This window comes from Tiliqua scincoides, chromosome 3, assembly GCF_035046505.1.
Source record: "Tiliqua scincoides isolate rTilSci1 chromosome 3, rTilSci1.hap2, whole genome shotgun sequence".
Classification (NCBI taxonomy): Eukaryota; Metazoa; Chordata; class Lepidosauria; order Squamata; family Scincidae; genus Tiliqua; species Tiliqua scincoides.
This window is the reverse complement of record NC_089823.1, coordinates 199,715,436-199,741,407: the sequence shown is the minus strand read 5'-3', so window position 1 is coordinate 199,741,407 and position 25,972 is coordinate 199,715,436. Positions and strand designations below refer to the sequence as shown.

Genomic DNA, 25,972 nt, shown 5'->3' with positions numbered 1-25,972 from the left:
AGAGCAGAATCTAGATCAGGGCGATCCAACTTTTAATGCTAACGGGGCCACAGTATCCTGGCTGGCTCCACCCCTGAGGGTGCAAACGTGGAAGAAATTGGCGTTGATGGTATCAGCTGGGTTCTGAGCTGCCAAAGTCACTCAGAGGAGGCGGTGGCAGGAGAAAGAGAAGGAGGTGGTTGGTGCTTTGGGGGGCTTTTTGATCTGGCTGTGCTGTCCTGGCTTCTACTTCTCCAAAGGAGAAGCTGAAAAGGTGCGGCTGGGAGATCAAAAAGCTGCTGAAGCAGGAGGAGATGGGTGTGGCAGGGTTCTTGAGGCCTCCCACAGGATGTGTACTGGATCACCCTGGTCTAGATGGTCATGGGCAAATATTTATTTATTATATTTTTATACCGCCCTTCCTCCAAAGAGCTCAGGGCGGTGTACACAGATGCTCCCCTCCTGTTTCCCTCACAACAACCCTGCGAGGTAGGTGAGGCTGAGAGAAAGTGACTGGCCCAAGGTCACCCAGGAAGCTTCATGGCTGAGGGGGGATTTGAACCTGGATCTTCCAGATCTGCGTTCACCTCCCAAACCACTACACCACCCTGGCTGTTATGGGAGCTTCTCTCCCAGGGCAAATAGCAGCAGTGGATGGGAGTTATCCATGTGATGGGGGCAAAGCCCCTTCTCCTTATGCTGTGGTCTTAATCTCGATCACCTCTCCCCCGTGGCTCTTAAGAAAATACAAAAGTATATTGGCTCCAAATGCATGTTTACCACTTACAACACATGTAGCTTGGCCATTGATCTTCAGAACTGACTGCAGACTCTCAGAGCCAGAGAGTCACAGCTCACACAGAGCCTTTGAAGAGAAAATAAGAGACACTTTATGCTGGTTGGTGACTGTAATAAAATTAAACTAATTAACTAACTAATGGTACAATCCTAACCCCTTATGTCAGTGCTTTCCAGCACTGACATAAGGGCAAAGCAGCTCTGAGGTAAGGGAACAAATATTCCCTTACTTTGAGGAGGCCTCCGTGAGTGCCACCCAACTGCTGGATGCAATACATATCCCATTGGCACCGCTATGCCAGTGCTGGAAAGCACTGACATAAGGGGTTAGGATTGCGTCCTAAGAGACACTTTAATATTGCATCTGTTCAAGGTCAAAGAGTGATGAACAAAACATTCTGCCAGGCTCTTACCCTAAGCTGGATGAAAGCATATTCTGCTTGGACTCAGAATATCCAGTATGATCCTCTTTGGTGTCACCAACACAAACATGTTATCATAATGATCAATTCACATAAGCAAGATTGGACATCAGAAAACTTAATGTATATGCTAAGACAAAATGCCTAGATTTTTAATAGTATTCAGTGATATTGGTAATCAACAACACCACTCAGGGCACTGGTCATAATCACATCTAATGCTTCCAGCAATTTCAACAATGCAGCTCCACAAGCAATCGCAATCGTACCTGTCTGCCTGTCATGTTCTTGATCTGCCACTTCATTCTCTCTATGCCATGGTATGGGAAGTTTGTGGTCAGGGTCAAAGGGTCCCACTTAACCAGCACTCTCTCATTCTAACTTCATAAATGCATATTTTATGGGAAGCTTTAAGAGATGCACAGTGATTGGCAATGCACACTCACAATGATTTCATTGTATTCAGAAAGAAGTTGGGGGAATATGGGACAACTAATCACAGGAACAGGGCACAAATCCCCAAGGAGAGGAGGATTTTTTTGTTTTTGCTCTTTCTACAGATCGTATCTTTGTAACCTTTTCACTCCCCAGCAGGACTAAACTAATGTACTGTATATTTTAACATCAGCATTGGTGGTTTTTCACTATAGTATCTGGATGGAGGTACCGGTAACTAGGACATAAGGACAAAACCAGTGTAAGACTCTGCTGCATGTGCAGTGCAACTGCTCATTTGAGGCAATGGCCCAGAAGCACGTGATGGCAGCCCAGCTTTCACACCACCATAAATGTTCTTGCATTGCCAGAATGCTACTTCTGGCAGCAGAAGATCTGCCTAAAGGGGCCTAAAGGTTTATAAAGATAACCAGTTTTCTTACCCAGGGTTAGACCTTTGCAACCATCTTTCCTAGATACTACTATGTCTAGTCTACAAGTGTACACAGATATGAAGGATACCACAATGCTGGCAACTAGTAGCCCATGCATCAAATTCAGTCCATGGGTAGTTGGCCCACTACAAATCAATTCCCCTAAAAAGAGTACTTTTCAGTCCCATAGTCATCATAAAGAGGGACAATGGTCAGAAACAGGCTGTACCACCCATCACCACACTCACAGGTTTCACCCTTGAAGACCCTTCCTTTGGGGCTTGCAGGTCATGTTAACAGGTGCATACTGACAGCCTTCATCTCTGTGATCTGTCTGCTGAACGAATTGGGCTGCAATCCTATCCACACTTACCTGGGAGAAAGCTCCATTGACATGCACAGGACTGGGCGGTTAGATAATGGCCTGCTGAACAAATCAGCCACTGACTGAGGAACTGCTGGAATAAAATCTATCTACTCTGTGGTCAGTCCCATCTAAGGGCCCAATCCTATCCAACTTTCCAGGTATGATGCAGCTGTGCCAATGGGGCATATGCTGCATCCTGTACTTGGGGGGGGCAATCATGGAGGCCTCCTCAAGGTAACAGAAGTTTTGTCCTTCAATAGCTTGTTTGAAGCTATTGAAGGGAATAACAGTTTGTTCCCTTCAGTAGAGGGGGGCACAGTGCTACGTTTTGCAGCTGCCTCAACATGCTATGTTAGTGGACTCTCCCTCGCACCTTTGGAGCCATTCTGGGCAGTGAGAACAACACAAAGGAGGCATCTCTGAAGATGAGGGCCCACTTACATGGGCTGTTGAGGCAGCTGCAAAACTTAGCACTGTGCCCTCCCTTTGGGAATGCTACTGGTTATCCTTTGGGTGAGTACATGTGAATGCATATGTATGGTACATAGAACAACAAATAGTGGGACCAAGGTTGGGGTGTCCAGCAATGTGTGGTGTGGGGGTGGAAGGTGAAGCAGTGACATCAGCTGGGGTTCTTCAAAAAGTGCCATTGCTGCTGCTGAACCTTTGAGTGTGCAAACACAACCCACGCACTCTGAGCAGCTGGAGCACTTTGGTTGTGTTTGCATAATCACAGCCGCAGCGGTGGCACTTTTCAAAGAATTCCAGTGGGGCAGTTCTGCCTCACCTTCCGCCCCTATGCTGCACATCGCTGGTGCAGGGGCACATCTGCACAACAGTTCTCCATGTTCTCATGTTTAAACATCTAGCAAAGTTTAACTCCCGAAAATTTCAGTGTTGAAGGTGCCTCTTTGAAATACGGAACTACTGTGGAACCATGGAGTAGTAAGAAAGTTGATGTGAGGACAAAAGGAACAAAAGGGAGGACAAAAGGGAGCAAGCTAGGCAGGCTGCCCCAAGCCTCTTGCAAGAAACGCAGGATATAGTTCAGTGATTGTCAACCTTTTCCATCTCACGGCACTAAAGTGGGCAAGGCACTAAAATGGTCAAGGCACACCACCAGGTTTTTGACAATTGACAAGGCACACTGTGCTGCCAGTGGGGGCTCACATATCCCATTGGCCCTGTTAAAAAATGACTTTCCCCCAAATTCCTGTGGCACACCTGTGGAGCACTCACAGCACATCAGTGTGCCACGGCACAGTGGTTGAAAATGGCTGATATAGTTGTTAACAGCAACAGTTACAGTGACTGCATCTTTTGCAGGTGCTCCCGCCATCCCTTAATGCTCTTCTGGTACTTCAGGATGCAGATGTCTTGTCAGGACTTTGGCCTGTTCACGCCCCCTTTTGCTACAGTGAGACACAAGCCAGCAATAATAGTGAAGTGCAAGTCTTTTTTTGCACATGTGCAGAGTGCCTTTCCCTTGCCACTCAGGATGTCCACAGACTAGGCCTGCTGCTGGGTTGGGGGGGGGGTCATTGCTCCAAAAGGGAGGTTGCAAAGATCATCACTTAACAAAGCAAAGAATGCAAAGTTGCATTAAGAACATGAAAACATAAGAAGAGCCCTGCTGGATCAGGCTCAGGGCCCATCTAGTCCAGCTTTCTGTACCACACAGTGGCCCACCAGATGCCTCAGGGAGTACCCAAGACAACAAGATACCTGCATCCTGGTGCCTTCCCTTGCACCTGGCATTCTGAGGTGGCCTCCTCCTAAAATCAGGAGGTTGCAAGACCCATCACGATTTGTGACCTGTGATGGACTTTTCCTCCAGAAATCTGTCCAATCCCCTTTTTAAGGCATCCAGGCAAGATTCACCTCCTTTTGCTCCTCTACCTGGAATTGCTCCGAAGGGGGGGGGGGAGCCGCTTGCAGTCCAGTTGCATCCAGTTCTGTTCGACACATCTCAAAAAGGACATAGTTGAAATGGAAAAGGTGCAGAAGAGAGTGACCAGTATAATTACTGGGCTGGGGCACCTCCCTTACAAGGAAAGGCTACAGCATTTGGGGCTCTTGGGGGGGGGATGCCTGAGAGGGGACATGATTAGAGCCCAATCCTATGCCTGTTTACTCAGAAGTAAGTCCCATTACAGTCAGTATGGATAGAATTGCAGCCCAAGACATACAAAATTATGCTGGGGGTGGATAGGAGATGTTCTTTTCCTTCTCACACAACACCAGAACCAGGGGACATCCACTAAAATTAAGTGTTGGGAGAGTTATTTCTTTACCCAGTGTGTAGTTAATCCGTGGAACGCCTTGCCACAGGATGTGGTGATGGCATCTGACCTGGATGCCTTTAAAAGGAATTTGGTCAAATTTCTGGAGGAAAGGTCCACCACAGGTTACCAGCCATGATGTGTAATGTGCAACCTCCTCATTTTAGAAGTAGGCTGTTGCTGAATGCCAGATGCAAGGGAGGGCACCAGGATGCAGGTCTCTTGTTGTCTTGTGTGCTCCCTGAGGCACCCTGGTGGGCCACTGTGAGACAGAGGAAGCTGGACTAGATGGGCCTTGGGCCTGATCCAGCAGGGCTCTTTTGATGTTCTGACGTTGCATGCTGTGGTGAGGGTCCCTGCAAAACTTAGTGCTCTGCAACCCCTCAGGTGACGCCACTGCTAATGAGTTTGAGAGGGTGCAGGATTGCAGCTCTCCTAGCACTGGGTGGGCAGGTAGACAGATAGGTAGACAGTTACAGCCCAAGCCTATGCATGTCTACTCAGAAGTAAGTCCCGTTAGAGTCAATGGGGCTTACTCCCAGGAAAGTGTGGACAGGATCGGGCGGGCTGGCACTCCGGGGCTCCCTGCCACCTTCTCAGCCTGAGCAGCTGAGCCGAGCCGAGTCGCCTGGTGCAGGTCTCTTAGCGCTTTAAGAGAAGGCTGATCCCTGCGAGCCCGCCCTCCACCTCCAGGGCCGCCTTCCTCGGGTCCCTCCCAATTGGCTGCCCGGGGCATGAATATGCATGCCCGGAGCGCTGTGAATGAGCCGCGTCCCTCCCTCGCCGCCGCACAGAGAGGCTCAGTGTGCGTGCAGCTCCTCCGGCAGCTGCCACTAGCAGCACCTCCGCCGCGCGCCCGGGGAGCCCAGCCGGCCGGCCAGCCGCAGAGGCTCCTTCTGCCCCTCGGTGCCAGGCTCCTGCCTGCAGGCGCGCTGCTCCCCGCCCCGTCTCCACGCAGCAGCCCTGCCTGCCTGCCTGCCTCCCTGCGAGCAACCCGGTCACCCACCGCGCCGCCCCGCTGCTGCTGCTGCTTCCCTGGTCCGGCGCCCGCGCGCGGGGGAGATGCGGGGCCTGCCCGGCTGGCTGGTGCCGCTGGCGCTCTGCGGCTGGCTGCGGCTGGGGGCGGAGGGCGCCGTGCCTCTGGCGGACTTCTACCCCTTCGGGCCGGCGCGGGGGGACGCGGCCACCCCGCAGCAGGACGACGGCGGCTCCGGGCTCCGGCCCGTCGCCGTGAAGTTCCCCTTCTTCGGCGCGGCTCACACGGCGCTCTACGTGAGTAGTGGCCCCCGAGAGCGCAGCGCTGGCGCAGCCCCGGGGTGGCTCGGCTCGGCGCGGAGCGCACCTGGAGCCCGGTCCTCTGCATGTCTCTTCAGGAGTCAGCCCCAGTACAGTCAGTGGGGCTTACTCCCAGGAAAGTGTGGAGAGGACTGCAGCCTGGGAGCCCAATCCTTGCATGTCTACTCAGAAGTCAGGCCCATTATAGTCAGTGAGGCTTACCCCCAGCCCAGGAAAGTGTGCATAGGATTGCAGTCTTAGGGCCCAATCCTAGGCATGTCTGCTCAGAAGTCCATCGCATTATAGTCAATGAGGCTTACTCCCAGGAAAGTGTGCAGCCCTAATGCCAGGGATTGGTTGCCCTTTAAACCCCTTACCTTGCAGTTATTGTAGTAAAGTGGGCAATTCCCCCTCATGGCTACCCCACTTGTGAATTGCTGCCACAAAGTGACCCCTGTCAATTTTGTTGCACCTGGTCAGATGTTACTTCCCCCATAGGGAGGCGTCCACCAGTAAATGTTCCTATTAAGATCTCCTACAGCACCATCCTAAGCATGTGTGCTAAGAAGTCAATCCTGTGGGGCTTGATGGGTCTTGCTCCCAAGTGCTTAACATGCTCCCTTGAGAATGAGTGAACTGAACCAGAAGTGCTCTCATTGACTCTGGTAACCTTCGGAGGGGTGGGTGGCTAGTAGAGCTTCTCCATTGCACACATCCCATTTCTGCCCAATGTTGCATATATGCAACAGGGGTCAAATGCGTACACCTGTGGGCTGGGCAGAAATGGGTGAAGCTGGGTAGGTGCTGCCTCTTCTTTTCATGCACACTAGGGTGTGTTTGCATGAAAAGTTGCTTATTTTAATGGACTTCTAATCTAAAAGTTGGAATTTATTATTATTAAGTGTTTATATACTGCTTTTCAATGAAAACTTCACAAAGCAGTTTACAGAGAAAATCAAATAATTTATGGCTCCCTGTTCAAAAAGGTCTTATCTGTAAAGATGCAAAAGAACAACAGCAGACAGCCAGTAGAAAAGACACTGCTGGAGTGAGGAGGGCCAGTTACTCTCCCCCTGCTAAATAAAAGAGGAGTACCCACTTGAAAAAGTGCCTGTTACCCAGTTAGCAGGGGTTGGTATGGTTCTCACTAGTGGCCAATATGATGAACCACAGGGTTCATGACAGCTGCTTTAAATGTGTGTGTGGTGCTCACCTGAAACAGATGCTGCATGGTGTCTTGGGTTGTTTGCACACTGCTGCAAATTGATGTCCAGGTGGATTTTCCCAGAGTGGTGATGGAGAGAGAGAATGAATGACTGCTTCTCTTTAGCAGCTAGACTTCAACTGTGAGATTATATGGGAAATGTCCTTTAGTGGGTAGCACGACTGTCTTCCAGGCAGAAGCATGAAGAAAGCAAAGAAAGAGGCAGGCCTCAAGCTGTTGTTTCAATCACTGAATATTCCTGAGGGCAAAGCATCCATCCACCTTGTTCTGGATGCAAGCTGTTCTAACTGGTGTACCAGGATAAGGATGCTTTGCTTAACATGTTTCAAGCAGTGGGCTTCCTAAGTGGACATCTTTACATAATAAATGGCTCATTTCAAGTATCACCTTGAACCCTGGCTCTTGGGGCTCCTTATTAACCAGCTGTGTGCCCCAGCCTGATCAAAGTGTTGGGATGTTATTAACCACAAAGGATCTGGAAAGGCAATATGTTTGCCATCTGTCTTCTGGGCCTTACATTATTTTTGAGCCTCCACCCCTCTCCCTCCCAATTATCATTTAAAACCATAATCCTTCATCTCTTCCCCCAATACATAAGTATACCGCTAACACCCTTAGAAGCCACATTGTCCACAAACCAGATTTTTGTGCAACCAAAATCAGTTTTCTATTAACCAAGGTTGTTGGATAATGTAGCCTTGTACTTAGTTTGATGTTTCCTTTTTTAAGGCAACAAGGAAGAAAATGTAAGTACTTGATCCTTAAAGTGTGTTGTAGAATTTTCCAAATCATCTGCTACTGGTCACCGTTGGAAGGAAAAACACTAAAATAGATCATCAGTGATTCAGTCCGGCTGGCTCATAGTTAGAATACATGGAATTGGGGCAGCAATGTCTGATTGATTTGTTAGATTCATTGATTTAATAAGTGCCCCTGATTCATCAGACAACTGGTGTGTGTGTTTAATATAAGTACTTTGCATATACTAAGATTCTTTCTTCCTTTTCTCCCACATGGTGGAGAATCCCTCTTCTATAAGGGTATCTGCTATGACTCAGCTGTGTGAAAAAAGTTCTGTTCCTTGCCTCCAATCTATTGTCACTTGCAGTGTACCCAAAAAATTACTAAGCATATTATTAATCTGCTTCTTTAATCAGGTGACATGTTTACTTAGCGCTTGTGTCAGTGTTTCACATATTCAAGATGCTTCTCATTAGCCTTGTAGCACCTCTGTAATTGTAAGATTATTATCCCCATATTGCAGGAGGGGGTGGGAAGCTGATGCCTAAGGTCACTGATTCGGTTCATGGCAGAGATGTGATTTGAACTGAGAACTTCCTGGTTTGTATTTCAGCCTCTTGACTTCTGTGTTACAATGAAAACTTGTATCCACCCCTCAGTTTCTCAGTCATGATCTTGGCCAGTTCTTGCAATGCTGGTGTTGGACTCCATGCTCTGATCATGATTTTAAAGGCAAGAGGAGCGGTTCTTTTCCCTCCCCACCCCTTTCAGAAGCTTCTTATCTTCCCATGGTAAAAAAGAATGACTTTATCATTAGCTCCCTTCTGCTTGGAATAGGTGTGTGTCTGTCTGTCTCACTCTCTTTTCTATTAATCACTTTAAATTGTTCCAAAGCCATCTGGATTTAGTTGGGGACAGTCAAACAGTCTAATTTAAGGCATCAAAGCTATAACAGGATGTTGAGAATTGGAGTGTCTTTGTTGTAATAGGCAATTGCACTCTGTTGCCAAGGTGGCATAATGTACGAAAAGCTCGGTGTTCAGGGAAAATCCTCTTATTGCTTAGCTTTTCTTGTTACCTAGATCTGTGAGTTGGTGTGGCTATAAAGTTGAGCTGGCACACTAAAGATAATGAGCACTTTGGTATTCTGCCTTGGGTGGGGGGGGGGAGAAGGATAATGCTTAACTTAGCAGGCGTACTGGTATGGCTGGATATAATTCTCAATGAGAACTAGATGCATTCCAGAAGAGTAGGTGTAAGCTCTAGTCTAGATGACTGTAAAGACTTCCCTCTCCTGACATGGTAAGGTACAGGAAATTGCTGACCAATTTACAAGCACAGCAGGAGACATCTCTTAAAGCTACTGGATTGTGTTGCTACAGTAACACACTCTCCGGCAGCAACTTCCAACATCCATTATACTGTCCAGGAAATGAGATTTTTCTTGATCATCACTAGCAAGCCAGTGGTTCTCAAACTTTTTTGACTGGTGTTTCCTTTGACCTACTGGGCCATAGGCTGCAGCTCCCCATTAGGGGTACAATCTTAATCTGTGTATAGGGCAGCAGGTTTTGTGATGATTCCATGGCTCCCCTGGCTCATTTGTGGCTTCCCAGCGAGCCATGGCTCACAGTTTGGGAACCATTGCTGTAAGCTAAGGCAAACCTTAATAATAATAATAATAATAATAATAAATAATACTGGTATTTATATACTGCCTTTCTGGTCATCGGATTACTCCTCTGACTTTATTCAAGGCAGTTCACATAGGCAGAATAATAACAGACAGGTTCTGTCTTTCAAGAACTGCACAACATTTCAGATGGATCTTTCATAGTCTGGTATCACTTCTGGCCCCCAGTTGCTTCTCATGCTGGTTGACAAGCAGCTCCTTCATCTCTCACTTGAAGGGCAGCCAAGATGCTTCTTCGCTCACACCAAAGAGCATGTGGAATAATTCGGCTGAGTTTGTCAGCTGCTTCAAGGTCTTGCCATTCACGGAGCTGCTGGTGGCCTCAAACTGGCGATCTTCAGATGTTAATGGAGGCTGTACCCTAGACCAAACCTCCTGCCTTGTGGGTGAGTCAACGTGAAGGCTCACTTCTTGGTGGTAATTTGTCATATAAGTTTAAACTTGCTTCCCTCAGGATACATTTCCATCACAAGTAATGGCTTCTGTGCAGGCAACTGTGTGTGCTATTACATGTGGTGAGGAAATGATTCTGTTTTGTACCTGCTCCAAGAAATAGTTGCCAATCAGCACCGGCCCCTTGTATGCAGGTATGACAACCTGGGCAACTACGCATATGACAACATGTGTTCCAAGGAACATGCATGCTCCTGCATAGGTAGGATAGGATATTTTAAATAAGAAGTTCACCTTGTGTGAACTATAGCCAAATAATAATGCATTAATATTCTTGCAAATCTAGTGGTACAGCTTGCCAACTGGCTAACATTTTTTTAACATCTGGTTGTGAGAATTTTTGAAAATGTTTCTGCCTGAATACTGCATGCAGTTGGGAACATTTCCTTAGCGGAGCTTCTTCTCCTGTGCCCTGTCCCTTGTGTCCAGCTCCTCTTCAGACTATGACAACACTTTGCTGCTCCAGTAATAACTGAAATATGCAATTGGTTCATAAGTGCTTAGCATACCTGTGCGTGGTATAGGCAAATCAGTGTCCCTGGAATCTCTGCTTGTACGGTATAAGTGTGCATAAGGAAAAGTTAAGGTTGTGAAGCAAACCCAACAAATGGCTAAAGCAGTGGTTCCCAACTGTGTGTCAGGACCCACCAGTGGGTCATGTCCCAATTCTTGAGGGTTGTGAAACTGACGAGGAAAATGTGTTGAGCCCTATGGAAAGTGAAATGGAGCTACATATGCACAATCACTTGCAAGTAGGTGACTGGCTGCAATCCTGTTCATACTTTCCTGGGAGTAAGTCTCATTGAACACAATGGCACTTACTTCTGAGTGCATAGGATTGGGCTATCTGTCTGAGCTGTTATCAAGGGCCAGGCGAAGGGGTAAGTTAAGCCACCATAATGGTCCTGAGCCCATGAACGTGGAGCTCAACAAATGCTCCAGAAGATGGTCCCCCTCCATGAAAGGATAAAAGCAGAAGCTTAAGCAGCTAGTTAAATAAAACTTTTTTTAAAAGTCTCATAAAATTAGGTGGGTCACAGCAGAGTGTTTTAAAAAGTGGATCTCGGTGCTAAAGGGTTTGGGAGCCACCGAGTTAAAATATAAAAACTAACTTACTAGGGCTGCATTGAATAAACTCTCTTATGTTAGAGGTCCTGGCCAATTGGAGATTACATAGTTTGAATATGACACCATGGCACTACATAGCCAATCAGGTTTGATTACGTGCTGATGTGGAAAGCAAAGCAAGACAACTGAAAATGAAGGCAGTCCTTCCTGAATAGATGAACACTTTGGAATCCATTGCTAAAAACCTGTCAGAGATGGTTGAGATGGTAACTTTTCAATACTGAATTGCTGAAAATGTTTGTGAAATACAGTAAGGACTTCCAGATTAGCCTGGAGTTTGCAAAGTGCGATTCCTTGGAATTGGCATATTCAGATTGCCACGCTGGCCCAGCGTGACTTCTCTCAGCATGAGGGCCAACTGTTTGACCTCTTGTGTGAGCTGCGGGCTGAGGGCTTTGTCCGCTGCTTGTTGTTTCATGTCTGTGAAGCAGCAGTAGCAAAGGAAAGGCCGGCTTTGATTTGCACAAGGTCTTTTATAGGTCTTTAGCTATTGTGAGACCTTCATTCATTCATATAAGTTCCATCTCTAATATATCCATTTATGTAAATTTATTCAAATTTTACATGTAAATCCTTTTTTCCTGGCCCCCAACACAGTGTCAGAGAGATGATGTGGCCCACCTGCCAAAAAGTTTGAACACCCCTGGTTTAGTCCATTAGACAACTTTGGCATTCTGTCGTTTCATTACCACCTATTTCTGCTTCATGTGTAGACCTAACCATAGATTTTTTTTTTTCATGGAGGGAGCTGTGAAAGGGATGCACTAAAAGCATGCTAGAGGTGAGGAGTCCTTTGGAAGATTGCCAGATTATTGAAATCGCAGTTGTTCTGTTGTGCATTTTGCATGCACACTCTCTCTGTTTTGAGCGGTGATGAATGTTTTTGAAAGGCGCGAAGTAAAGCAAGCTCAATGTACAGCTGTTTCCAAGTAATTATATTTAGCAGATGGGTCCCTTAATGCTTAAGTATATATGCTGTATCGAAAAAGGCAGTGTAAAGTGTCAGATTCGCTCTTGGGAGATTTGAGTTCATCTTTTCAGTACAGCCATGATGCTCACAGGGCCCAACCTAATCTATTTAATAGGACTGCTATGAAGGGGAAAAAATGTATCATCTTCTTCGTGCCACCCTAAGCTCCATGCCGGAAGGGTGGGATGCAAATAATAAACACAATGCATCTCTTCCTATTGCTGCCCCAGGGGAGGTTATGAATGCTTATTCTGTCAGACATCTGGAGAGACTTAAGGTGCCAGAGCATGATACTCTCCTTTTGAAAAAGGAGGGGGAAACACCCTTTCTGCTTCATTGGAATCCATTCTTGATGTTCTGTAGGCCCTGCAGAAGAAGCAGAACTCTAGGTCAAGAAAGACAAGTTAGAGAGATTACACATACACACCAAAAACTGCTGGTTTTGATCTTCTGGCTCTTGTACATTTGATCTGGGAAAGAGTTCCTTGCAAACAATGGCGATTGCGTTAAACAATGAATGTGAATGCGAAGAGGTCAGACCAGGACATTAAGAACTACTTGCCAAAATAGTAGAAGGCATCGGAGGATGTTATCTGCGGGGACCATTTGGCTTTCCACCACAGGTTTCAGTGCTGAAAATCTGTATGCGGGTAGAACATTGGATAGTTTCATTAGGCTTGGAGTGGGAGACCATATTAGTCATAAAAGAGCTACGCTATAAATATGTAATTAGCAAGAAGACTGTATTTAATTTGCACATTTGAATATAATTAATGGACAACTCGACATTGGTAAGATTTCATCCGGAATCTGGTGATTGGTCCATGAACTGAGTTGTTTTCCCGTCGAAAATGAGATTAAATGGGGAGTGGGTTGGATTATGTTGACAATTCTCAGATATTTAAGAAAATAAATCTCAGTCAAAGAGGGGTTGTTGACTTTCAAAATGGAAAAAGACAAAGTGATTCCACAAGGAAGATTGTGGTTAAACATTATGAAAACTAGGTGGTTCCAAAACCTTCCTTTCTTGATGACTTCAAGAGAAAGCTGGCCAGGGATCTCCTGGGGATGCTTTATATTAGTCATTTGTCATGTTAGCATCCTGTGCTTCCTCCTCAAGACCTCATGGAGGTGTATTTGAAACTTGTATTTATCTCTCCAACCAACTTACTCTCTTCTCTTCTCCCTCCTCCCCGCCCTGATGTGCTAGGCTAAGACACAGTAGCCATATTCAGGTTTTCTGTTGCATGATAGCAAGAGTGTGCTGGCAAATTCTTTGTGCTCCTGAAGCTCCTTTGCCCTGGTCCACCTGGCTTTCTTTGCGGAAGTAGTTTTATGCAGCAATGAATGCTTTCCATGTGGAGGTGAGGCTGGCTGGTACGCATTTGCTCTCCGTGTCACATGGACCATCACCACATAACACCTGATCCGGGCTTAAGACTTTCTGATTTACTAGGGAGTTGAACATGGCTTGCCCTGTTCCTAGTCCAACCTTGTAGCCCATAGCTTTTCAACTTTTTTCTTCATGCAGGTACCACTTTTGCAAGTGCCACCAGAGATGGTAGCTGTGGACAGGTGGAGGTGTCTTGCCTGATCATTGAAGCTTTGGCCAACACCCTCCTTCTTCCACCCTGTGCTTTTTCTGAATGATCAGGCAGATGCACAGCCACGTCTTGGTCTCTAGTGCACTACTGCCCCCAGCCATCTCCACTTCTAGCATGGGCAGGCCAGATAGGGCAGTACAATCTTGTACCATGACAGTGGGGCTAAATTTCACCTGTTCTTCTGTGGAGAAGCATTTATAAATCAGGCAGCAGCCTAGGTCCTCTAAAAAGTTTGAAAACCACAACTCTAGTCTCCATCTCCTGGGCCTGATTGCTGCAAGCAGCAGCTGAGGTGGCACACCAGTTCTGAATTGTACTGCTTTTGACTGCCAGTGTGTGTTCACATAATTGATGCTGCTTCATGTTTAAAAAAAAATAAAAAATCCCTGTACATACTAAATCAATATGTTAATCTAGAATGCTCCTCTCTGATTTCTAGTTTTCTAGGTGCAGGAAATCTTTAATTCCCCATGCCTTACTTCTGCACGCGAGCATACTGTGTTCTGCTGTGAAAACCGAATTTGCAGGCAGCTAGAGTTTCATTCTGGTCTTTTCAATTTCAGATTATCTGCCTTATAGCAGAGGTTCTCAAAGTGTGTGTTGCGAGACACTCAGTGGGGTGCTGCAGGACTCCCACTGCTTGACAGCGAGACCACAGTGTGATAGCAGGTTTGGCTCAGCAGGTAGAGCTCCTGCATATATATATATTTTTAAAGTCCACCAGCCCACCCTGGGCCTCTTACCATCGTTTGCAGGGTCGTGCTGGTCTCCCAACCTGGAAATAAGTGTCGATGATGCAGTTTTGTCATCACATCACTGCCTTGTCACTTTGACTGCTGAGTCATGACCCATCATTTCTGAGTGCTGGGACATTGCAGTGGAGGTAAGTTCGGAAAGCACTGCCCTATAGTTAAGGCTGGGTAGGGATGGACAGACAGACAAACAGCAGACTTTTACTGACTTGTAAAAGCATTTGTTTGTACTATGAAGTGAAGCTAAACTAAAGTGAATTTCAGTTAGTCTTTATTTTTTTAGTATATGAAGAACATGCCAGTTCTTCAGAAGCAATTGTGCTGTTTTTGGGGGGAAAAAATATCCTTGGCATGGAAACTAATTTGTGTAGTGGGGAAATAACATTAAAAGTTCTCTTTGGTTTCTTTAGTTTTCAGTTTCAGTCTCAGTACCTTTATTTAAAGGACTTTATTTAAAAGTTTCTTTAGTTAAAAAAGGGCCAAATTCCTATATTCTAAGTCCTGAACAGTAGCTTTTACTGTAGGGCAATGTTTCCCAAAGTCCTGGGTGGGGTGGGAAAGAGGACAGCAACATGATCACCAGGATCGTGCTACTGCCAGGCAGGGAAGGGTTTTCTAAACTTACCTGGGAGTTGCTGTGGTTCTCCGAAGTGTCTAGGGAACCTGTGACTCCCTTTGTAGCCCTCCCCAAGGCTTCAAATTGTTGAAAAGGGGGGGGGGGTTCAGCCAAAACAAGGTTTTTCCTTTTTTCAACATTTTGAAGTCTTGAGGAGGGCTGCAGAGGGAGACGCAGATCCCCAGACCCCGTGGAGAGCCATAGCGACCCCCAGGTAAGTTACAAAACCCCTCTTTGCCTGGCAGCAGCACGATACTAGCAATCATGTTGCTGCCTATTCCTCTCCATTTCCCCTGGTGCATTACAACCCACCTGTTTGTGAACCACTACTGTAGAGTATAACAGGCTGAACTGTTAACTGAGTTCTTGGGGAAAGCCCAGAACTTGTAAGATCCTACCAGAAATGTACAGCAGTCTTTGCTTGCATGTTGTCAATACTTGCTGTGAAATGACATCACCCTGAACTGAGATGGTAAGGAAGACCCATAGCAGGGCCTTTGTTGATGAATATTGGGTCTGGGTAGACTGTGCTTATGTAGAGTTGATTCTTCAAGAGTCAGATCCCAAAGTGTAGGTCTTCACGGGATAACCACCACTCTGAAATAAGTCCAAACATGGACCAGCAGCCTGTGTAGATGTGTAAGTGCTGGTGAAATATGCTCCCTGTAATTCTAGCTAGTGACCTAGCATATTCATTTTGTTTTAACTGGGGTTAATGCAGAGGTTCCCAAACTGGACACTATGATGCCCTGAGGCAATGCATGTCTGGGGGCATTGTGGAACCTGCACTGGCTGAGCCGCTTGGCAACGTGAGTGAATGCGATGGGCTAGAGTGCTTCATCAAGATCTGGAGCAGCAGGCTGGGCTGCCTGCAGAGCTTTGGAGGGGTCCACCCACCCACTGTCCAGTTTCATGCTATTTTTGAGCTGTTTTTCTAGGCACAAACCTGTAAGTGCGGATGACATCAGCATGTCATCAACACTTACTTCCAGGTCCAAGGCTTTACTGGCCAGGTAAATTTGGGAAGCGCTGGCTTAATGATTAAGTGTGTGCTGTTTCGAGATAATGAAAAAAATTTGATGCCTTTGTGAAGAATTTCTCTTTTTTTAACTGTGGAACAAAAATATATAATCATATAAAATGTCAAAAAGAGGTAGGACAGATACAAGTCAAAATGCTACAACCATAAAAAAGTATCATCATCAGAAAAAAGAGAAATTGCCTATATAACAGAACCATGCATTCCTCAGTAATAGTCTCATCAGTTCCCTGAAGATTCCAAAATATTAAGAAGGAATTTCAAGTTTCCTGAAATGTCAAAACAGCTGACCTCTTCCCATCACATAATTGCTTAATGCAAATTATTTTGTAACATTTTTCTATTCATGCCTCACAGCTATGAAGATGGGTAAATACTAGAAAAAAGATGGTTGTAGTCCTTGCTGTGATAATCATATTGATTACCAAAAGCTGAAGGTTAGGTCTATGTAAAGATCTAATAGCCCAATCCTGAGCTGCCCAGCACATGGGGCTGCAGCAGCGCAGAAAATGGCTGCCGCTGCATCCAGCACGCCCCAGGAAGCTGCCACTGTCCCCTCAGGAGAAGGGGACTTTTGTTCCCTTTCCCCAGGTAAGGCAAGTAGCCCCACATTAAGAGCCTCCATGTCGGGCAGGTAGCCCAACACAGAGGCTCAGGATCCGGTGGAGCTCCTCCCTGCCTCCCCCCACACCCCCACCTACCTCCACTGCCCAGTGGTCCATACGACCGCTGAGTGGCAGAGCTCACATGCTCTATCGGCACTAACCCAGCGTTGGGCTAGCACCAGCGCTCTACCAGTGCTGAGGACCTGTAACATGCCTTACGGCGTGTTTGCAACAGTGCGTACTAGCAGTGAGCTGGCATGCACTGCTTCGGTCTGGGCCCTAAGTTTATAAGCCATTGAATAGGAAAACTTGTGAGATCATAGCAGTATGATCTGTTATATCTTGGGCAGCCCAGTCCTAACCCATGGTGGCACGGGGAGGCCAGCCGGTGTCCTCCATATCCAACGCTGGGTTGGGGCTGAATGCAACTCAGCCTGGGGCAAGGGGAATTCCTTCCCTTTATCCTGGGTAAAGCTGCAGCAGCCCCAATGGGGCTACTTGGATCTGCACCATCTCTTGAGGTGGCACAGAGCCGAGCAGCCCAGAGCTATTCTGGGCTGACCGGGACCAGGGTTAGGATCCAGCACAAGTCCCACATTCTGGCCCCACCCCTGCTTGCTTGTCACCTGCCCTCCCCCTGCCCTGAAACACCTCCTCCTCAGCCTCCACCCGGACCCCTGCGCTGGCCTGGCTCAGTCATCATAGGCTTACCTGTCCGCCAACTCAACATGGGTTGGGCTGGCCTGCTTGCTCTCCCAGTGGTACAAAAGGGACTTGCGCCAGCCCATCGGCCTTTCAGGATTGCACCCTAATAAGGTTAGCAATCTCCCGCCAAGATGTTCTTTATAACAGCAATTTTCAATCTTTTTCATCTAATGGCACACTGACAAGTCACTAAAATTGTCAAGGCACACCATCAAGTTTTTGACAGTTGACAAGGCACACCATGCTGCCAGTGGGGGGCTCATATCCCCCACTGGCCCTACTAGTAAGTGAATTTCCCCCAAATTCCTGTGGCACACCTGTGGACCACTTGTGGCACAGTGGTTGAAAATGGCTGCTTTATAACAATTGCACCATATTTGTTACATGTTGACATCTTCAACATATAGGGCATGTTCTCTTAAGTTTAACAGATATAACAATAACAATAACTAGGTATTTATATACTGCCTTTCTGGTCATCGATCACTCCTCTGATTTTATTCAAGGCGGTTTACATAGGCAGGCATTTCCAAATCCCTCAAGGGGATTTTTACAATCATAGAGGTACTCTCTTTCAAGAACCAACAACATTTCAGAATGGATCTTCCTGGTTTGGTCTCACTTCTGGCCTCCAGTTCTCCCACGCAGGCTGACAAGCAGCTCCATCTCTCACATAGAGGGCAGCCAACAGGCTTCTTGCTCACACCAAGAGCAGGTGGAATCACTCAGCTCGGCTTTGTCAGCTGCTTCAAGGTCTCACCATTCTCAGCCGTTCAGGGAGCTGCTGGTGTCCTTGAACTGGCGACCTTCTGATGTTATCTTTGGGCTAACAGCGGCTCTACTCTCTAGACCAGACCTCCTGCCCATATATAGTATGCTCCATATATATAGTATGTACATATATACTATATATATACACATATACATATAGTACGCATATATAGTATGTTCCATATGGGTTTTCCCTGGAGTTTACATTAATCATATTGCTTTATTATGCAAACATATTTTTGGCCACTGTACTTCTATAGCATGAATTCCTGCATCTCCCATTTTTCTTTAAATTTCGTACTTGTTATATCAATGCCTCAAACATTTATGTTGGCATCCTTCAGTCTCGGAAGACTATGGTATCACGCTCTAATGGTGGTTCTGGAACAGAGTGTCCTCTCCAGTGCGCGAAGCCTGGGTAAAGTAGGTATGGAGGATAGACTGTTTCCCATGCAGCAAATCCCCCCTCTCCACATCGCTGAAATGGTCCAATGGAAAGGCAGAGGCCAATACGGTTGGTTCCAGCGGCGTCGCAGGAGTTGCCAGAACGTGACTGTGTTCAGTCATGAACTGCCTCAGGGACTCCAGCTCCGGATTTTGCCTCGAGGTTGACTTCTGAAGCCTTTTCCATAACTGGATGTAGCCACAAGGCAGTGGAGGTTTGGGATCAGAGTTTTCCTTCTCTCAGATGAGCTGCCTTCCCAGGCTAACGAGTCCCATCTACCCGGTGGCTGTTTAGTCACCTTTTACGACAAGTACAGCCAAACTGAGGGCCTATTCTTATCCCCAGCCCCCAGGGGAAACATATGTATTAAACAACCATTGCTGTGTATCTTCAGTAATGATTCAGTGTCATTATATTAAATGAACTAGCATGATACCTGTGCTTCACTATGGTATTTAACTACTTTAAATTCATTTTTATTTCAATAAACTTTCCTTTGATTGCAATGAGCAATTGAAATTTAGCACAACTACCCCATGTCAGACAACACCCTGTAATTATTGAAAGTCCTGGTTCCATCAAATGTTTTTATTTTATAAATTTTGTTGTTACTTGGCCACCGCAGCACAGTGCACTACAGGGTTACTCTGCATATATTTCCTTGCAGAAGGAGTTGCTTCCTCCTTTTAGCAGTGGTGTATCTGACACAACCTTTGTCAGGAGCCTTCTTGGGGATGGGAAGAGGCAATGGCTGTGTGAGGTGTAGTCAGGCTGAGGAAATGGTGGTGTAGTGGACACTTCTTCAGGGTCAGATGGCAGGTTCACATCAGAATGGTCCCTAGAAAGGTTCTGCGTAAAGTGTAGCGTTCTCATGGGGTGACCTTCAGCACTGAAACTCTCGTAGAACTCCCCATTGTGGTAAACCTCAAACTCTAACAGTTGCCTAGCCGCCATCAGCTTGTATAAACCACCACAAGTAGAGGGTTGGGGACATGTGAGCAAGGTAGTCAGCAGAGCCTGCGTAGTCATCACGCTTGCTGTCATGGGGCATGATGGAGAATTCCTCCCAGTTGTCTGGCATGTGCCTCACGATGAGTTCGTGCCCTCCCTAGCCATTAACTGAGTGTCATACATGAGATAGGAGAGGGACCTGAACAGGCAGGCTCCGCCTCCTGTGATGGGGACAGCCGTGTGAGGCATCATCTCCCCATTGACAATTAAATATTCAGTTGCCATACTGACTTAACTCAGCTGTAAGTTACAGCAACTACAGTCAAGAGAAGATGCCTCTTGTGAGGAAAGCTAGACTGCACCACAGAGCTCTGGAGGTCTTGCTGCTCCCTAACTCCTTCCACTGGAACATAGGGATAAGCAGAGCAAAAAAAACAAAACACACACATTTTACCCCTTAGGGGTTGAATTTCTAAAAATCCCTTTTTAGTGGGTCCCTGTGTCATGGAAGGAATATATTCCCTGAATTTCATGTTTCTAGGTCCAGGGTTTTCAGCTAATCCAGAGGCGTTGATGAATCAGTTGGGACATTTGTTTTTACATATTCCTATATACTGGAAATTTGATTCTGCTGAATAATACAACTTGCAACTATTGTGGAAAACTTGTCTTCCTTATCAGGTCTACGTGTCATTATTTGCTTCAATTCCATACAATCAACATACCTGTTTAAACTATGCCTGTTCCATGAATTAAGAGATCTGATTTTCTAGCTTTTAATAAGGATTGGCTCATTATAGCAGAAGAAATGGGGGGGGGGGTGATATCTGGTGCAATTTGTTTGATATCATCTCAGATCTTTATTCCGCCTCTAACTTTATTTTTTATCCTCCAATAACGATGTTTCATTCTTCAGCCAAACCCAAGTCGTCAAAAGAACTTTGGTTTCCTGCCAGAAAGATTTATCACAATTTCCCCAATCAACTAGTACTACCAGCATAGCTGTGTGGTTATGCTTATTTATATCTGGTATGTCCATGCCTCCTTGATCTTTACTTATTTGCATAATCTTTTCTTTATCCGTGGTTTTATCATATAAATGTTAGAAATATCCTTTGAATATTATCCAAAATACTTTTTGTGAAATGTACAGCGGCAGTAACAGCACTGTTTCCATCCATTAGAGTTACATTTTTCCCATCTCTTTAAAATTTCATTTGGCTGATAGCACTTCTGCATTGTTAACATGAAAGCAGGTTCTGAAAAGAGAATTCCTAGGTATTAAATACCTAATTTTTGCACTTATTGATTTCTCTCTGTTCTGTATTCTTTATTTTCTTACATACAGTTTTTTCCTTGTTTATATAATATACTATATAATTATTTAGTATAATATACTATATCAGTGGTTCTCAAACTGGTGGGTCGCGACCCACCACTCAGTGTAAAGGTTCCCCTGTCCCTTTAAGGGTTGGGGGAAGGGGAGAGGTAGGGAAGCAATCCCCAGGATCGCGTCCGTTTGGGGGGGGTGCTTGTCACTTACTTTTAGAAGGCAGGGCTGTAGCAGGCTGCAGGAGGTGTGGGGAGCCCTGCGCAGTGCTCCCCAAGGCTTGGAACTTTCACTGAAAGCAGGTGCAAAGTGCCTCCTGCAAAACGCAAGTGCTTTGCACCCGCTTTCAGTGAAAGTTCCAAGCTTTGGGGAGCACTGTGCAGGGCTGCGCAGGGCTCCCCGCACCTCCCGCAGTCTGCTGCAACCCTGCCTTCTAAAAGTAAGTGACAAACACCCCCACTCGCCCCCCCTTAGCAGCTTGATCCTGTGGATTGCGTTGCTACCCTAGCCCCTCCCCCACAAAGACTTACTGAGGGAGTAAAACTCCCTCAAAGTTTGAGTATCACTGTACTATATAATATATAATTTTATTCTTGTGTGTTGTAGTTCCTCCTTTTAAATAGAGGTCATTGTCAAGAGCAGATATACATAAAAACAGATTATTATTTTTGTTGTCCTCTTGAAATGTCATAAAGTGCAATTCTGTGCATGTCTACTGGGAAGGCCCATTAAATTCAGTGGGACTTGCTTTCAAATAAGTGTTTATAGAGAAACTGGAAGTGGCTTTTTGTATTTTACAACACTTTGGAGACACGGGGAGGCCTGCAGGATCTCCGGAGGGTTTGGAGAGCCATAGCTGCTGGGAAGGCACTATATAGGCGGTTTGGTGGATGGTTTAGAGCAGAGTTATATATAGGAACCTGCTTTAAACGGACTAAGGCCATTGGTCCATTTAGCTCAATATTGTCTAAACTGACTGGTAGCAGCTCTCCAGGTTTTCAGATCTTTCCCAGCCCTATTATGCTAGGGATTGAACCTGGGACTTCTTGAATGCAAAAGTTGCAAGATCTGCAACTGAGCTACAACTTCTCCAGCTATAACCCCCCCCCCCCAAAAAAAAAATCTGATCTTCTGGATGAGAAGTTGCAACAGATGTATCCAGCTTGAACTGCTAAAGATCCTGGCAAAACTTTGAATGGAGTAGCCATTGCTGTTGACAGTTCTCAGAGTTCCTGGTTAGATGCTGGTTTTCAGAATGTTTATAGGATACCTGCCTGTCCTTCCTAAGTACTGTATGCGTTAATGATGATTGAAGCTGTGGGATACCCACTGTAACATTTTCAGTGCCCTGCCTGTATGAATGTATTGCTTCTATAACTTCCATTGCTACTACTGGTTGCAGTTTTGTATATATATATCCATATAATTCTAATCAGAACAGGCGAGCAAAATCAATAATATGTGCCGCCTCCGAACCAAATAGTCTAATAACATTTAGGTTGGGTTGAAAATCTTATTCATAAGAAGCTTAAAAAACCAAAGTCCAAACCAGATTTATTTGTGATGAATTGAATATGATATCTCAAAATTGAGACCTGAGTTGCAGGAGCAACTTGTTTTGCCTTTCTACTCCAACCCCATTTGAACTGGGGAGGAAGGAAGGATTTTACATCTCCACAGTGGTGCTAGGGGTGAAGACCTTACCCCTCTTCTTCCACCCGCAAACTGTCCCTGGCTCTGGTGAACCCCCCAGTTGAGAACTTTTAAAATTTGAAAATGCTAAAATGTTTCCCACTCCCTCACTTCTCTCATCTCATTTCTTTGCTTCACTACTTTAATCCTTCCCTTTGTTACCCTGATGTGTTGGGGTGTAGTTTTGTAGTTTTAATAGTATTATGTAATAATTTTATGGTCCACCTGAGATTCTGCCCAGCATATGGTTTTAGAGAACATACATTATTTGCACATATATTTTATGTTTGTATTTCTTGTCGTTGTTGAACCTTTTTGTTTTTAAATCAATAAAATCACACATCCCACTTGCACACCCTCTGTGTCTCCCTTGTCCTCATCCTGACCATGCTGGCTTGGTTCCAGGTTGCACTCGATGGCTGTAAAATGCTCCTATGCTTTGTAATAGAGCCAGATTTTTAGTGGGTTGCCTTTGGCAAGGCTGTAAAAGGCAACACCAAGTATAAGGCAAAGATGAGTCAAGCTGAGAAAGTCTCCAAGAGATGCGTTTTCTTGATGCAATAAGACTTCCTTCTTCATGAAGCGCAAAAGAGATTGTTAGAAGGGCTTGGGTCCCCCAGGTCCTGTTTGAGAACTTGCATACCCTGTTCCCTAGATTCCCAGGCTGCACAGCTGGCCCCACTCACTAGTGTGGACTTATTTCTGGCACTGGAAATGCCAGCAGTTGTCCTTTTTCATACAAGGAGACAATGGACTGCATCCATCAATATCCTGCTTGCATACAGCAATCTTGGCACTCCAGTCTGCCTCTGGTATGGGAGAAGAGCAGTAGGAAGCTTCTTTTCATCATGGCACTTGCAAGTGGTGGAGGAAAAGAGCACATGTTTTAAATCTCCAAATCCTTGGTGTTTTAGCACCACTATCGGTAAATATCTAGTTAATTTCCTTTTGTGCCTCTGAGCCTATGCTTATTTCCTTCTACCAACTCTGCGCCAGCTTAGTGGTGGGTCCAACCTATGTAGCACACACATTCCTTAGTAGACAGCTTGCTGTCCTCTTCTGGCATTCTTCAATCCCTGCTGGACAGAGTCAGACTACTTATGCCTTTTTGCAATTCTGCATAAGTTAACCGCAGAAACTATGATAGTGAGTGCAGCGTACAAGCTGACTATTTTTAAAGCTTTCATCCTTATTTCTAGGCTTATCTTATGAGAGACTCTAATAGATTTTGACCATGTGGAGTTATCCCAGCCATTTGTTAGTGTCAGTGCTTGGCCAAGCTTAGAGACCAGCTGTGGCGTCCAAGGCCAGCTATAAGTGCAGTTCCAACACAGGCAGGCAAGGTACCCAGGGCTGAAGACAGCTGATGTGATAGAAGGCAGCTGGTGATTTGATTCTGGAGCACATAGAAAAGCATGCGAAAGGCCAGAGGATGTGCTCTAAAGTGGACTGGTTCCTGAGCGGGCAAACAAAGAGAAGGCAGAGTAAGGCAAGGGAATTCTATTCAGAAGCTTTTCTCAAGGACACACTACTCAGATTGAGGAGTGCTTCAGAACTTTATAGGTCCTGAGGCATCTGGATTGGCTTACACGGATTGGCTGACCATGTTCAGAGTGACACATTTGACGCACACAGCTTAGTTTGCTAAGGAACCACAACCCTGATGGTGCAGTTGGTAGGGTAGTGTTTGTAGCGTGCTGAAGGCCCTCACTCACACAGTTTTTTAGGAAAAAGAATCCAGGTGCAAGGCACAGTACCAAGGATACATTTGCCAACCTTATGTGCTGCTTTGCTACAAATGAAACCAAAGTGGCACGGTATTTAAAAGAATAAAACAATTGCAGTATCAGATAATGCAGAAGCACCGCAAAGAAAAGCAAAAAATCCAAACAAGTTAAGGAAGGGCAAATGCTTGCTTGAATGCAAAGAAGTTAACAAAAGGCAGGAGCCATCTAAACTTTTAGGGAAGGAAGTTCTGCAATCAGAGAATGTCCTGTCCCAAGTCACTGCCAACCATACCTTCTTAGGTGAATTGAAGCAGGTCTCCAACTGAAAATCGTAGCATATAGGCAGATTCATATGGGAGTTAGTGGTCCTTAAAATACACTGGGCCTTAACTATATGAGGCTTTAAAGGCCATAGCCAGCACTTTGGATTGGGTCTGGAAACACATTGCAAGCAAGTGTGATTGAACAGTTGGGGAGCCTCCAGATCCTTATACTAAACATCCCAAAGCAGTGTCACCACAGCATTGTGGACCAACTGCAACTTCCAAACACTTTTCAAAGGCCATCCCATTGTTTAATATTCCAACCTAAATGTGACTAAGGCTAGATCTACCTTCTCCAGAGAAGGTCACAGTGGCATCCAAGGCAAAACTGTGGAAATACACTCCTGGACACAGCATCCAGGACTACACCTAAACTGCAAACCTGTTCTTACAAAACCCTTTTAAAAACAGGTTCTCAACTCAGGATAAGTTTTCCTACTAAACTAAAGATACTTTTGTTTTGTTCAGATTTAATTTCAACTCTGATTCTCCCTCTGTTTTCCTGATCTCTCTCTCTGTCAGGGCTCCAAATCTGGTAGGCTTTGCTGCCATTATGAGGTTGCAGCCAGACAGGGAGAAAGAGAGTGTGTCCTTGGAAGCCTCCCTCTTTGTTATGCAGAGAATTTCCATAACCTTGCATTGTAGTGTGTAATCAGGGGTCAAAGAGGACTGGGGCAGAGTTCTGGCTGAGTTCAACTACACAACTGGCACAAAGGATTAAAACACACAAAAGGGTATTTATCAAAATAAAAGGGGAAGGGGTTCCATAAGGAGGATATAAATATACCAAGCAGGCTTTGGAAAGGACTTGGAAGTTTGCAATATGCAGGGTTTGCAGTGCAGATTTTAGCCAAAAAATGCAGTCAGAGAATTGCAGGCGAACCGTAAAACAACATAAAATTCTCTCAAGCAGTTGTCTCACTGGTCCCTAGCAACATTCCCTGTAAGCTGCACGGCTGTGGAGCATGGAGCTCAGCAACCTGGTAGTTTGGTAATGGCATGAGACATCATCACAGAGGATCTGGGAATGGCATTGCAGCACAGTCAAAATGGTGCACACAAGAAGGGGTCCACTTCTCAAAGGGATTATAGGTTCCTAGTTCTTTTGGACACCACTGGAATGAGCTGGAATCCCTAGCATGTATGCACTGCTGAAACAGAGACGCCTGCGTTGGCTCAGTCATGTTGTGAGAATGGATGATGGCCGGAT

At 45.7% G+C, this 25,972-nt stretch overlaps 1 protein-coding gene across 1 annotated transcript in view; it reads left to right on the top strand.

Moving 5' to 3' along the window:
* The first annotated feature begins 2,652 nt into the window (after nt 1-2,652).
* The window catches only part of SNED1 (sushi, nidogen and EGF like domains 1), a 95,539-nt gene continuing 72,219 nt past the window's right edge, over nt 2,653-25,972 (top strand). Inside the window, exons 1-3 of the mRNA XM_066621501.1 lie at nt 2,653-2,669; nt 3,801-3,852; nt 5,555-5,989. Of these exons, the coding sequence (XP_066477598.1) occupies nt 2,653-2,669; nt 3,801-3,852; nt 5,555-5,989 (504 nt within the window). The remainder of the gene's footprint in view (nt 2,670-3,800; nt 3,853-5,554; nt 5,990-25,972) is intronic.